Here is a 15336-nt window from a genome sequence, read left to right as displayed (position 1 = left end):
GATGACAAAGTTTGGCTATGTTTGATAATGGTATGGAAACTAGCATTTACAGTCACTGGTGCGGGACAGAGCACCTCCACATTAATGGAGATTATGATGGCCTTTGAGCCTCTAGAAAATTCAGGTTACGCACTGTAGATCTACGTAGCATTATGCTAAACAAAATTGTTAACTTGGTTTACAAGTGGCGACTGTATGTAAACATGGGCGTAACTAGGCATACGCACGGATGCACTGTGCGTGCAGTTTTTTGGGGCAACCATGATATTATTTCATAGAAATTTAGTGTAGTTTTCACGGAATATAATATAAAATCCTCTGCGAGTTAAAGTCACCTGTGTGTACAAACCCTCTGTATCAATTGTATACGCACCATTGTTCTGACATCCCATTTTGCATACTTTTATTCAACTGAGGTAAACAATGCCTGATATATTTACAAGTCCATCTTAATCGTCCATCTAACTGGAATTTTCTTTACCTCTTAATCAGAGTGTTAAGTGGCCTTCAACTCTCCTGTAGCCTTTGTCTTCAGAGTATCGAACACACTCTCGCTGGTGATATTTATCGCAGGTAAAAATCTACCTCTTGGTTATTTTCAAAGAGCAGCTCCAGCGGGCCTAGGGGCACGAGATTAAATCTGGACACCAAGTTTAATAAAGAGCTAGAGAAACAAAGGAAGAATTTTTCCGACAAAGCTTCATAGGAATTTTAAGACGGACTTGATCCAGCTTAGCCTTTCAAACTAACAGGGTGACAAGGGCAATTTTCACAAACAAATAATTAAACTTAAGTTTATGTTTCAATTAGCCTCTTTTTAAATAAATATACCGTTCTGGGTAAATTAGAATATTGAAACTTTATCATATCGCGATAATATTTTTGAATTAAAATTTAAATGATGATTTTATTCTTAATGGAAATTAAGCTACGATGTGTGGTACATATGCTGTGATTACGCTGTCCTTCATCTATTGAGTTAGTTTAAATTTTGCTGTACGTGCTGGGAATTTTAAGATCTGTGCGTACAATTTTTAAAGGTCTGGTGACGCCCCTGGTAAACATGGTTGGTAGACGAATTTCAGTTTTAATTCAACCATGGTTAATGAGAATAGCAACTAAATTTTGTGATCAATCAGCATTTTTAAATACTGTTTATTCAAAGGGTTGTCCAATCCAAAGTGTACGCAATTTAAAAGCGTTAAAGAAATACCATGAAGGGCTTCCATATGGCTAATTGTAAATGTTTCCACATTACACACCAATACCCAATCCGTTTTTACATATGTAAAAAGATTATTTCCTCCGGTAATGGGTAGGCTCTATTGTACATTTGTAATGTAATACCAATGTCGGTAATAGGAAAACATTGCATACGGGGGAGTAACGATGCAGGGAAGCAACGATGCAGGGGAGTAACAGTGTGGGGGGTAACGTATAACGATAAGTTCACAGGGCATGTTCGATGCGGGGATCTATCGATGTGGGGCTGTATCGATGAGCATAATTCAGAAATTTTCTAGGAGGGAGTATGAGTGTGTGGGAGTACCGACAAGAAACCATTAGCCCCTGATGTCACTGGGGTCTGGCGCAAAATAGAAGATTCGACTATTTCCCAAAAACCACTGGTGACCCCTGTGGTCAGTGAGTATACCATGATCATGTTTCTCCTGTTCTCTACTTCATCCACAAAATGTTCTATTTTGAAAAAAAAAACTTGCTATACTTATTGTATACATTTTTGCTTCTGATAATATTGAGAGGGAATCAAAATTTGTACTGCAGTATGGGTTTAATGGCTGAGAAGAAAAATTGAGGACAGCTGCTAAAGGCTTCCAATACTTGCAGGCGGTTTTATATAACCGCCTGCGGTACTCATGAAGGCGATATAATATCCCACAGGGTTTGCGACCGCTTGGCCAAATTGAAAAAAACATGTTGTCAAGAAAAATGAAGTATATAATTTTTATTAGCAATGATATAAGTGATGTATGAATTTGACGTTGTATTGTATTATGGCAGTGGGTTGTGTTAGATGTGACAGTATGTGACAGTGGATTGTGTAAGATATGACAGTGGATTGTGTTAGATGTGACAGTATGTGACAGTGGATTGTGTTAGATGTGACAGTATGTGACAGTGGAGTTTTTTTTTTCTACTTTTGGTTTTATGGGCGATAAGTTTAAAACCCTTGATGTTCTCCTCGCCTCCACACCACCATTCTACTTCATCACTGTCAAGTTCATTACGGAACCACATGAGATAGCGCAGGCGTATCGGACTTCAGTGCGCAACCAACTGGACTTCCAGACGGACGCATAACATTTCTTCCTACGCGGTTTTTTCATTTTTTGATGGAAACCTTCAATATTTCTCCTCAAGAAGAAGACGCCCTACTGGGGTCAGGGGTGGGTATTACCCCCTCTGAATCGAGAAACATTTTCTCAGCGATTGATGGCCTTAAGGGCACTATGGAGGCTGTTGCCTAAAAATATACAGAAAATGGGCGAGGTTTGGGCGACAATGGCAGCCGAAAAGAAACCTTCCAAACGCTCTGCGACGGTCTTTGAAGAAGAAGAGGAAGGAGACGACTCCTCCTGCTCCGATATTGACAGTCCTATGGACCATCAGGACGAAGACGACGTTGCGAGCCTCTTCAATGCCGCGGGAAAACAACCAAAGGCGGCAAAAAGTGACAGTACTGCTGTCTTAGAAGATGTAAGCGCATCATTTGAAGATGAGGAGGATACTGGGCCGAATATAAGCGCTAAATTGGCTGAAATTGCCAATAAAGCTTTTTCTAAGCCACTGGCGACAGAAAAAGTAAAAAAGAAGAAGGAGTTGTATTTGAGGCCACAGAACTGTGACAAAGTCACAGTGCTTCGGGTTAACAAAGAAATTTGGCGCAGAATGCGCAAACAGAACTATCTCAAGAAAAGAGATCTGAGATTTTCTTCCATCCAAAGTGCTATCACTAAAAGCACCTTTGCAAAGTTATCCGTTGCGGAAAACTTGCTAATCAAACCCGCCGAGCCTTCGACAGAACAATCCATACGCGCATGTTTAGATGCCGTATTTCTGCTCGGGCATGCGCACACGTCAGTGTCGCTACAAAGGCGGGAATTACTACGGCCCGTGCTTAAAAGCGCTCACGCCGGGTTATGCGATGCCAACATACCCGTAACCTCTTTACTATTTGGTGACGACCTGCCAAAATCCGTCAAAGATATACGGGAAATGGAAAAGGTGGGCCGGGACGCGTCCAACCGTACCAGCCAAAAAACTGGAAGAGGCCGGGGTACAACCCCCGGCACGGACAGGGCTACAATTCCCGAGAAGGACACCCCCAGGACTGGTTCAACAAACCAGGGCCGAGTGGCGTGAGAAGGGGAAAGAAGTTCAAGAAAGAGTAGAACCCACTATGAAGGTGAGGACTCTAGAAACATTTAAAAGTGAATTTTCACTGTTTATTTTAGATGCCGTTAAAAAGGCTAACTATGATATTCTAACTTTTGAAGGAGGCAGATTACGGTATTTTATAGACGAATGGAGATCTATAACCTCCGACAAAGAAATATTAAGAATAATTAAAGGCATGGAACTAGATTTCCGTGTAATGCCAGTGCAGGCAAGGCCAATAAGGGAGGCAAAATTCAATGCCTCTGAAACCGTAGAAATAGAAAAGGAAATACAGAGATTATTACAAAAGAAAATTATAGTTGAATCTCCATTCCTACATTCCTTTCCAGCGATGAAGTAGAATTACAATCAAACTTCAACTTCGGTAAGTTTCGTTTAATTTTTTAATTAAATGGGTTAAATCTTGGCTTTTAGGTTTAATTGCCAGGTCTTTAAATCGACGGCGTGTGTGTAGGCAGGGAGGCCATCAGAGTATTAGTCGGTGCTCCTTTTCAGTGACTCGGCCATATTTAGTCCTTAGATCTGCTAGTCCGCGGATCAAGTTATTCTGAATGCCTTATAAAGGTGTTTTGCATGCATATGGCTATTTTATCAACAGGGAATGCTAACAATGGCATAGATGTAATTTACACTTAAATTATTATAAGCTGTGATCAATAAATTGTGCTGCAAATAATGGACATGCATATAAGAAACACATTTTAACCTGATAAAACTATTTTATTTACAACTTACATTATTAGATAACAAAAAGACTACTTAATAAAAAAATAAATATATACCACATATGACCATTGATATACACTTATTTTAAGCTTGATTAACATGTAAATGCCATTGGAAACTTCACATTGCCAGTCAGGCAATATTTTATAATTATCAAATACAGAAATATTGGAATGTCGGGATATAGTTCATGAACATGTAGATAAAAATGATAAAACAATATTTGCACTCACATTATAAAGCAGCATCAATTTTAGCAAGTGTAGCCCCTGCAAAAAAAATTGTCTCATTTGGCGTTCATTTATGGTTCTCAATCTATTCTAGAACATTTGGTGTACTTTTTACAGTTCAGATGTTTTTTCTGTAATGAATGTCACAGTTTGGGAATTGTTTTGGGAAATCCTTCAAATTGATTTAGAACATTTTTCGTTAAAAAAGAATTACATTGAAACTGAATTCTAGGTCCCACTTTCAATGACCACTATGCACATACACTACACATCATTTCGCATTAAATCTGGATTATGTTTATCCACTTATGACATGCATACAACTATATGTACATACACATCTGTGCCTGTTCACTAAAATACAATATGTTTACAATGTCCCCGATGGAATTATACAGCCATTATCATATATATTCACCGTATAAAATGACAATTTGTCATATTATTTTCACTTTACCAGTCAACTATCAGTCTGGGCAATGATAATCAAATACATAAATATAGACATGCCAGTTCATGAACATGGTGATAAGATGACAAAACAATATTATCACTCACACCATGTTTGGCAAAGGTGAGGCAAACAGTAACACATTCCCCACTTTCAATGGCCATTATATACACACCACTTAACATTTAATCTACGTGAGTTTTTCTTTATCCACTTATGCTTTTAAAAAATGTAGGGCCTATCTCGACCAAATAACAATCCCTCAGATTACTCTTCACAAGGCAATGTGCTCAAAGAAGTTACATTGTCTTAAAGGTCACGGTCACGTGCGGATAAGAACTGACAGACAGTGCTCTCTACCTCCACTTAAAGGTCAGGGTCACGTGTGGGTATGACCTGACAATGCACTCTATCTGCTCCTTGAGGCCGTCTACTCTGTCTTCCCAATTACGAGATAAGTCAATCTCCATTCCGATCTGCTCTGACACTGTACATAGAGATTGCACCAATGCTGTGAGTGGTCTGGTAATACCACAGTGCAAACCCAACTTATTGTCTGCCAATGAGAAGTGTTTCAGCTTAGGAGTGTGTGTCACACCGTGGCCCAGTTCAAACACAGCTTCACAAACATCCGGGCACCCATGTTCTTCATTCTCAACCTGATCAATATATGGACAATTGTCATACTCGAAAAGCTGGTAAAAGTAGGTGATATATTTCCAATCAAATACACCTTCCAGTTTTATTTGTTCCAGTCCTGACACATATTGAAGGTTCTTCCCTAGTATCATAACACACTCAGCAGTAAGGAGAAAATCAATAATCGCTAAGTGCGTCAGACCACGACTGAACGGCAGCTGACCTCCTATGTCTTTTTTCAAGTTTTGACATGTAACGCGTTCTAAATGTAAACACTTCAATGCTGACATCTGCCTAAGGATCTGAGTGTCTACTGGTTCTGGTGCTTCACTAACTGGTTCTGGTGCTTCACTAAGATCCTTCCATTGTCTAACAAGCAGGTTGCGGAAATTTGCGGGGTTTTGTATTAAAGATAGGTATGAACTATCAAAGTCTCTATCGATACAAAGTGTGTTTAAGTTAGGCGCATTGGACAATACATGTTTTATAGCATCGGTACCGAGATTATTACATTTTTGGCTATCATCCCAAAATACAAATGAAAGATTCCTGAATACTTTACACATCATTAATAAGGGGATCGTTTTATCTTCCATTTGCTGTATTTCATGCCTTTCAAATTCGTCGTCCCATGAGTATGGTTTGCAGTCAGAAATGACAGTATTGGCATCTTGGAATACATTTTTCCATATCTGTTTATTATTGCGTAAACTGTTGTCCAAGACCTCCTGAAATCTGGGATCATAGTGTCTAAAGGAGTGTGGTATGCGGAGTATGGTGTGCCAGAGGGCAAGCTCAGGAGTCAAATCACTTTCCTGGGTACAGTGGGCATACCAGTGTTCTAGGAGGAGATCGTTAAAATATTGAATGTATGAGTCAGCAATATTACTGTCAAAGGGATAATACAGCGAGATGGTATGTCTGTTGTAGAAAATACTGGTTTCACCTCCAGTATTTGGAGAATAAATGTGTTTTAGAGTTGCATCCATCTTTGCCAGCTCTTGAACTCTAGGTCGCACTTTGCCAATCGCCTGCTCTGATAACCCACATAAGAAGCACAGCACATAGTTCATGTCGTAGAGCCTGTCAAGGGTGTTTAAGCGTCCTAAAAATTCATCTAAAACATGATCCTTTTCACTTATTGTCCAAGAAAGGTATTTTGCAGCAAATAGTTCTTGGATGGTTTTATGAGGAAATGTTACTTGATATTTCACATCAAAGTTACAATGTACTTTGGACTTGTTGAGGAGACCTAAACTGTACAACTCACTGATGTTTGGAATCGATTTCAAGTCTTCTTCATCAAATACAAGACCCCCATCTGGTTTAAACAGACCCTCTAAAGCCAGCTTACCAAGCTTGAAAAAGGCCCCCTTGAATTCTCCCAACTTTTCATCCAATTTTTCCTGTGAAATGATTCCATGTCTTCGTCTTATGAGCAAGTGTATAAGGTTCTCATATAGCAGTGTGTAGGAACCTAAAAGTGAATCTTTCTTAGAATCTTCCCACAAAAGACAAATGAACAGTAAAAGTATTGGTATATTTGCAAGGGACATGAGATTCATTTTCCTTAGGTATCCTAAAAGACCCTTCCCTATTTCACCATATGTGTCCCAACAACACTCAAAATGATCAATACGAATATCATGAGCTTCTTCAAAATCACGGATTTCTTCTCTAGTCATGTTCTCCAATTTCAGGTATTCATCATATGTTTCTTTGTCATCAAAGAAATTTGCAGCATACTGAGCTATATTGCCCTCTGTTAGCCCAGTGATTTCATACACACTGTCCATAATACGTCTGTTCATCAACTCTACTGCTTTCCATGGACGAGTTGTGATGATGGTGCATACATCCTGGTATCGTCTGCGATTGATGACATCTCTAATTTCTTGTGAAGTCTTGGGGTCGTATTCATCATAACCGTCAAAGACCAATAGCACTTGGTCACCGTCAAAGTCTAGAGCATGCATGGTCTCCTCTACCACTGCTTTCGTATTTTCTTCAGAACAAGGAATTTGTATTTCAATTGCTTCTTTCAGTGTTTGACCAGGCTGAATGCTGCGTAGATTTAATATGATAAGATGTTTATATTTTGACAGAACATTGTTACAGTCTTTCAATCCTAGTGTGGCATTTGCCCAGTCTGTTGCCATCTTCTGTGTAAAAGTGGTTTTGCCAATACCTGCTTTGCCTCTGACCAATATTCTTTTTGGTTTTTTGCCTTGTTCAGTATTTTTAAATATTGAGGTGTAACTTTCAACTGAATTACAACTTATGCCTTTGGGTTCTCTTTTTTCTTGTACCCATTGTAAGTTAACATACACATCGTCCATGTGCATTGTATCGTCGGGGTCCCAGGGAAGTCGCTGTATCTGGCTCATATGATTGATGTAAACGTTTGCTATTTGGTTTTTACTACAACAACTGGTCGCCTTTTCTGCTAACGAACCTGCAAGTTCTTTTTTGTTGTGTTTTCTCAACACTTCAACAAAGGTGTCAAATGCACGAGGACCACATTTCGGTAGAATACAGAGAAATTCAAAAGCTTGGTCTTGTTCCGTCTTTTGAGCCTTTATCTTATCTGCATTAAGTTTACTAAGGATGCCGCTGGCCACCATATCCGGGATGATGCCCTCAACTTGGAGATCTGTTATCAGCATTTGGCGCATTTGTACCAACAGGTTTTTGTGTGTTGGGCTCATTACAGGTACCTGATAATTAGAAGACAATTTTAAGTTTTTGTGCTAATATTAGAAACTGAAATGAAACTTAAAGCTGAAATTGAAAAACATGAGTGCCACCTGCTAGTAGTTCTTATTCATGAACAATACAATGAAAAAGTTGGAAAAGCAGGTTGGTGGTTTCCTATATTCATTGTGAAAAGCTAAATAAGACTATAAAGTATAGTGCAACATATGCCTGGTAACTTAAAGTATTAAAGAGAAATAAAGTGAATACAGAGAACGACAGCTCAGCACAAATAAATATACCACATGTGAAGTATAAGATTAACTAAAGCCCCCTTTACACTGGACGGCGTCCTTTCTGCGTCCAGTAGCACGGCCCCATTTAAGAGTTAAAAATTATAATACTTTACGTGCCTACAACTGGTCGATCATTGAGCATTCATTCTTATACAAAATCAATGCTCGTGCCTCCTTATTAAGACCACAGCAATGCCAAATTTCATGATCGCAGAAAGGACGTAGGAAGGACGCCGTCCAGTGTAAAGGGGGTATAAGATATACAAACGTAGTGCACATTTTATGCCCCTGTATACAGAGTGGAATTAAATGGGTCCTTAAAATACCCCCTCCCCCCAACGAAGCAAAAACAATTTAGGCTGAGTGATGAAAATTCTGAATGTACCTGACAAAAGGCAGCATCTGGTTCGGTCGTATGGAGTTTGCTGCCTGCAAAAAAAGTATATTTCTTTCAACTACAGTGTATGTAGTTCTTAGAATAAAAAAATATGAGGCAAAATAAACAAATTCAGTAGGTATCACACTTGTTAAAACGATGCAATTTTAAATTTAAATGTAGTTCTTTTTATTTAATTTTGTCCAGAATGGATTATTTAAATATCCTTCTGGAAAGTTTACGGTTTTCATTTTTGGGAATATGTATAAGTTTAATTTCATTATTGTAAAAGTATGCCTCACATGGCATCAAAATCCAACCAAGCTATATGAAAAGAAAACGTGAACGACTAAAATTCCCATTTTTACAACACAGCAAACTAAACAATGATCAAGTTAATAGGGATATGGTATTGTTGACGAACTGTATCAGACATTGTTGGTCATAAGAATACATGACGGCTGACATGACTCACGTTTTGCAGGATTAACTTCTGACTTGTCTGTTCTGGCGTCTCCTATCGCATGTTTGCCTATAGAATATAATATAAAAATATATGTTTAATTCTAGTATTATTGAAAACGTTTAGTTTAGTCATATTTTGAATATGTGAAATGAAGATTTGATTATTTTTTAATCCAAGATCACATTAATTCATTACCACATGGAAGGTATTCATATTGATATCGAATTGAAATCCCATGCATCTAGCACTTGTTACTGAAAAAAATAATGACTGGAAATAAAACCATCAAAGGGTGCAGACCCACGCCAAGTCAGCTCATTTCCCATTGGTAATGAATATATTGAGCGTTTTTTAAAGTTCAGTTGATTCTAGATCAGCACATTTCTGGCTGATCCTGTATTTTTTATTGAAATGTGTCCTTTTAAAACTTTTTGAGTTACAACAAGTAGATCGTTAAATTAAAAACTAACCAGGGCAAAGCATAACATCTGTGGGGGTATTATAATTTCAATAATAAATAGATACACCCATAACCATGAGTACCATACGAACGCCTCAAATTTAAATATTTTCAAAGGTAATCTAAATGACGGGCCCGAAGCAACACAATATATACATGTATATGATAACTGCACGGTTAACTGAGTCGATTTTGTTAAAGAAAACAGGCAGTCACATCTAACTGAGGCACTCCATCACGCATAAAATATAAAGTTAGACATCACAAATGGTCATCTGGTCATGGCAGGTACTCTATTTATATGTCCTCGTGGTACATGTAGCCCAGGTGTGGAGACAGAGCCATAGGTCAAAATGGTGTTATGCTGACGTCAGAAAAGTGACGTCGACGGAGGCCCTGATGCGGTGACACAGAGCTAAGAGAGAGAGGGGGGAGGGAGAGAGGGAGGGAGGGAAAGGGTATTACCTGAACTGGTTCCCACATCAACACTTGCAAGACCTGTCACTGTGGTCTGTGTATTCATTGTCTCTTCAGTTGGTAATGGAGGATATAAATGCTGGGTGTCTACTACGTCCGTAGTTGACGACTCAGTGGAGTCCACTTGAGGACATGAATCTGAAAGAAAGACATATGTTAAATTTCGTCTTATTGAAAATGACCAGTAAATTCTTCTTTTGAATTCAAAATGAAGATTTGATCATTATTATCCTAGATCACATTGATTCATTACCACATGGAAGGTATTCATATTGATATCGAATTGGAATCCCCCTGTGCTGCATGCATCGAAGGACACGTCACACTAAGATAGGGGAGATACAAAAACAAACGAAGACTAACACATGCAAATGGTATAAAATTGAACAATAATTAGAAGAAACATACATGACATGTTAAAACATGTATATAAACAAAAAGACAAGTTTAGCAATAAAACAAAAAAACCTTATAGTAGCCAACCTATGAGGAAATAATCCTTGCATACATAAAAACTTTGGTTGACGTTTGTTAATGGCTTCAGCAGAAGTCAGTCTTTACTGATTTTTTGTTTCATCAAACCAACTTCACATTAGTTATTTTCGCGTTGGCATTAAAAAGTTTCAACGTCACATATAATACATGTAAATATAAAGTTCTTATAACACATATTCCATTGTCCTTATCTCATACCCTTTTTGTTGTTGTAACAGTATGCAGTTGCAAATTTTTTTGTTTTGCCTTTTTCATTACTCAAGGTGAAATTTGCAGGCTGTACAGTATGCATTCATATAATATGGATGATGACCATGTCTGTCTTCTTTATCATTGTCAGTTGATAACAAATAGGATCACAAGATTATTAAGATAATTAGAAATTCATCTATACATAAAACATAGGTACTTTCAGAAAGCAGATGAAATGGCATTTGGTGCAATGATTATAATCATACAGGGAAGGTTAAAATAGGAGCAATCTAACGACAATGTTTTTCAAATGTCGCTCATTACAACAAATCAGCAGGATATTAATATAAGTAGGACTTTTTTTTAATTCTCCGTATTCGATTCGACCTAAAAAGTGTTGAGAAACTGTCTCAAAAGGAAAATAAGTTGAATACGTTTTCAAAATTGTTGCATTTCACCTAAATGGAACACTTGTAGATATTAATTTTAATTTGATTATGCAATAAGCATGTAAATAAAATAAAATTCGCATTATTTTTAAATTATTTTATCTTTTTAAACTTTTAATTGCTTTTTTATTTTGACTTAGGCACGCTTTATAAAATTTTAAAATACAAATGAAGAAATCTAGATAGATTAACTGAGAAAACGTAAAAATGAATTAAACTGTTAAACGCATCAACAAACGAGGTTGCGAGAATTCATGGCGGATTACAGATACTAACTAAAAATAAATATTCAAAGCTGACAATGTGTTTGACCTTAATGTTATGTCGTGAAGAAATGTTTTACATTACATCCTCAAACCAATAATTGGCACAAATTTGCTGCTCTAGTGTAAGAATAACCACCTCTGTTGCATTAATTTACCCGGTGTACATGTAACAGTAATCCAAGTCCCCCAGGAACCGAGGTCCATAAGACTAACATTACTTGGGAATAGTAGTCCTACAGGGATTAGGTTCCTGGCTCATAATTAGAGTAGGTAGGACTTGTACTACTGTCGGACTTTTATTCCTGTTACATTCCAGCCATTTGAAAGTCCTATTCTTAGGCAACATCACCGTTAAATGATAAAACTATAAATGTATATGAAATCCTTCTGGTGAGCCATATATCAGACAAAAAATGAGAGGTTTGCAACTTCAGCTCGTCTGTCTAGTGGTTAGTGTGCAAGACTACGAGGTAAGATATCATCAATCGTTCTATTGTATCTATGGGTTCGAGACCTATCTTTGACTTGACCATACCCCCCTCTTACCCCTATTTATTACTTGTAGCAAAATGTTTAATGGTGTTTTTAATGTCTAATATGTGTTCGAAATTCCGTGCTCATTACATTTACAACTTTTTTGTTTTGTCTTTTAAGTATCAAAGCACCAAAATAGCAAAGGGTTATTACAGAACATTATATACATATATTGCAATTTTCAATTTCTTAACTGTCTTGATTTGTCTTAAATCTCCGTCCATACTTTCCAAGAGCAAATTTCCAGCGAGTTTGAGGTTATTTTTCAATTTCAGTGTAAACCGAAAAATAAATCTAAGAACGGAGATCCCGTGTTTTGTGTAAAGTGATTTTTCTCTTAGGAAACTAAGGTTTTGAAAAAGAGAGAGAGGGAGAGAAAATAAGAATTTCGACACAAAACACAAAAGGTACACTCCAGTAGAAAAGGACATAAAATAATATACACTGTACATATACCTCACGGGATGAAAATAAGGGATGCCTTTGGATGGTGAATTATTTTGTGAAAAAAATATCGGGCAAACCAGGCTCAGACATATTGTGCACTGAGGGAGGAGTATGCCAAAAATATGCGTTTTAACAAGTCAAAATTTGGGTTTACTAGATGAAGAATACACATAAAATAAATTAATTGCTTTTGTTTTTTCATTAATATGCATATAAACTGCCTATCGGAAAACATTGTAAAATATAAATATAAAATGTCATATAAATAGAATAAAGCAAACGTTTATTATATTTTTAAAACTAGTATGTCTCTATATTTATTTATTCATTTCATTTCTTGGGATAAACTATATAGGACATGCGTTACTAAAATGTCAGGAACTCACGTCCCATTAGGACGTGCATTACTACACGTAGGACTTGCACTACTTGGGAGCCTTTGTCCTACGAACATTAAATCTTAGAAACGTATGTCCTAGGACTTCCATACCTAGCAATACATGCCCTAGGACTTGCATTCCCAGGACTTAGTGTCCGGGCGGACTTGCGTTACTAGGACGTGCACTCCTGCCACACCGGCATTAACACAACTACTGTCCTCAACTTCTTACCTGAACCTGTTTCTGACTCCATGTTGAACTTGTCTACGGGTCAGCTAGAAGCCTGAAATGACGACAGCGTTGTTTTATTTTCAACAACTTCAAAATATATACTCCAAGAAAGCAATAACAATAATAGAAAAAGAGACATGTTCATTCACAGAAAATAAGTAAAACAGTCTTTTTATGTGGACATGTTGCCAAGAGAGACCCTAACAACATGGAGAACAACGTTCAGTTAGAGTTAATTTTAAAAAGCATCATATACGACGTTCAGTCGATTATGACTGTTTTGTAAATTGGTTACGACTAAGCCTGCTAGTATACCTGAAAAGTCTTCTATTCCTAGCGCCTTATTCCGCACATCTGTCATTTCAGTATTCTTAACCCTCAACTAACACTTCAGATGGAGTTTATTCTCCATCAGGTTCCACAGTGCAGCAGATTATTCAACAAAAATAATGTCTTCACTCTGACATTCCAGAGACCTTCTGTCCTAGGGAATGCATATTCTTAAAGTTCTATAGTTTTGCCATCTCAGATTTGATGGGTTACTTTTTGGGGGAGGTAAAATACGCACCTGTTTAGTTTCCGTATTGATAATATTGACATAAACCATTATTTATTCATGCTGCCAATTAATTGCAGAAATATTCACAAAGCAGGCATAGTTTCCTTTATCGATGATCAAGTCACAAAACTTTTTTACCAGGAAGTGTTGATGCAGTTATTGATGCAATTAGACATTCAGCAGACAATGGTCCAGTGTTATGATGTGACCTTAGCTGAACTTGTTTTCGATTCCAAAAACTAGATTAAAGCGTGTCTTTTGAAAGTGCGTGGAACAAAAAATCGGTCCCCATGGAAGGATGTGAAAAACGATCCAATAACCTGAGCCACAGATGGTTTATTCACTAGTTATCTGAATCCGCATCCGGCACTCATTCAGTGGTGTCATGAACCTTTTGACCTGGATATTTCTATATACCGCGTACCAATTCGCTGTTTATACAAGTAATTGGGTTTTATAGCTAGATGTGGAATATAAAAGAGGCAGTCGACTTCGCCATGTACGCCAGGGCTCGGAATCTCGAAAGGTTCGCTATGTTGCGCACGCGCTCTAGCATGGCTAGCGTGCGCTATCCCGTATCTCGAAAGCATCGCTATTTTGAGCGACTTCGCTATCATGGCTAGCGTGCGCTATCCCGTATCTCGAAAGCTTCGCAAATCCCAGCTGTGCGCTAATTGTCCAAATCACCATTAGTTTCGAGGCTATTATTTGCGGCGATACAAACTAGACGCAAGTGTGTTTATGCATGCGTACTTGGTCATTATAGTGAAATCGTCCTTACGGCTAGTTTATTGTTATAAGAGAAAAATGCCAGGAAAATGCTAAAAGAAGGTGTGTGAGACATATAGGTCCTATGGTAGAGTTCCAACCCCATATTTTTCATCAGAGATACCGCATGACGCAGGAGAATGTGCTCAAACTGACCAATATTATTGAAGTACCTTTGAAAAGACCGACTACGAGGTCCCGAGCACTATCACTTACTACCCAAGTTCTTGCTGCTTTACGTGTACTTGCATAGGATCTCTGAGTCTCACACACACTTCCATATGCTCCTGGTATTTTTATCTAACTCTCAGTTGGATCATTTATGAATCATTGAGGGATGATTAAGGATTATTTTTTCATTAAAAATTAAATAAAACAACGAAAACTGATTTTCTCTTTAAAATGTCATATTTAATTATATTTTGCATACATATTTTGCATATAATACTAAGAACTGAAATTTAAAATAAGTGTACAAAATAACAAAGGTGTAAAAATTTGATTTAATATAACAGCTAGTGTTCATGCAGGGAATTTAATAACGAATTTCAGGAATCAAAAAGACTGATACTTTAAGTCAATTACTTTTGAAGTACACATTCAATGCAATCAGGGCAAAATAAAATCAATTTTAAGTTAATGTAAGAAACAAAACAGACAGTCAAGTTATATTTAACATAATTTTTTTTTATTTTATGAAACAATAACATGATGAAAATATAAAATAAAATATAAAAATAATTTTATAAACAATTTCCTAAATGTATATTCTTGTCTAAC

General features: G+C 37.2%; 2 protein-coding genes across 4 annotated transcripts; one reads left to right on the top strand and one right to left on the bottom strand.

Moving 5' to 3' along the window:
- Window positions 1-2221: 2221 nt before the first annotated feature.
- LOC147761432 (uncharacterized) lies at window positions 2222-3384 on the top strand. The gene has a single exon (XM_087013163.1). It carries the CDS (start codon window positions 2455-2457, stop codon window positions 3382-3384), a length of 930 nt encoding a protein of 309 aa, XP_086869289.1. The 5' UTR covers window positions 2222-2454.
- A 741-nt stretch (window positions 3385-4125) lies between these two features.
- Window positions 4126-13594, bottom strand: LOC106170110 (uncharacterized). Of its 3 annotated transcripts, XM_087013503.1 has the most exons (7): window positions 13545-13594; window positions 13230-13281; window positions 10224-10373; window positions 9308-9364; window positions 8842-8885; window positions 5559-8183; window positions 4126-5522 (listed from the first exon to the last, which is right to left on the bottom strand). In XM_087013503.1, the coding sequence occupies exons 2-7, from the start codon at window positions 13249-13251 to the stop codon at window positions 5184-5186; spliced, it is 3237 nt and encodes a 1078-aa protein (XP_086869629.1). In that variant the 5' UTR covers window positions 13252-13281; window positions 13545-13594; the 3' UTR covers window positions 4126-5183. The 3 variants fall into 3 exon arrangements, with proteins under 3 accessions (XP_086869629.1, XP_013405311.2, XP_086869628.1); XM_013549857.2 differs by having other exon boundaries at window positions 4126-8183; XM_087013502.1 differs by lacking the exon at window positions 13545-13594 and having other exon boundaries at window positions 4126-8183; window positions 13230-13291.
- Between the last annotated feature and the right edge of the window lie 1742 nt (window positions 13595-15336).

Source organism: Lingula anatina, chromosome 5 (genome assembly GCF_051362555.1).
Source record: "Lingula anatina isolate TDL-2025a chromosome 5, LinAna3.0, whole genome shotgun sequence".
NCBI classification, from domain to species: Eukaryota; Metazoa; Brachiopoda; class Lingulata; order Lingulida; family Lingulidae; genus Lingula; species Lingula anatina.
Note: the sequence above shows the minus strand (reverse complement) of the source record. Positions and strands in the feature narration are given on the sequence as shown.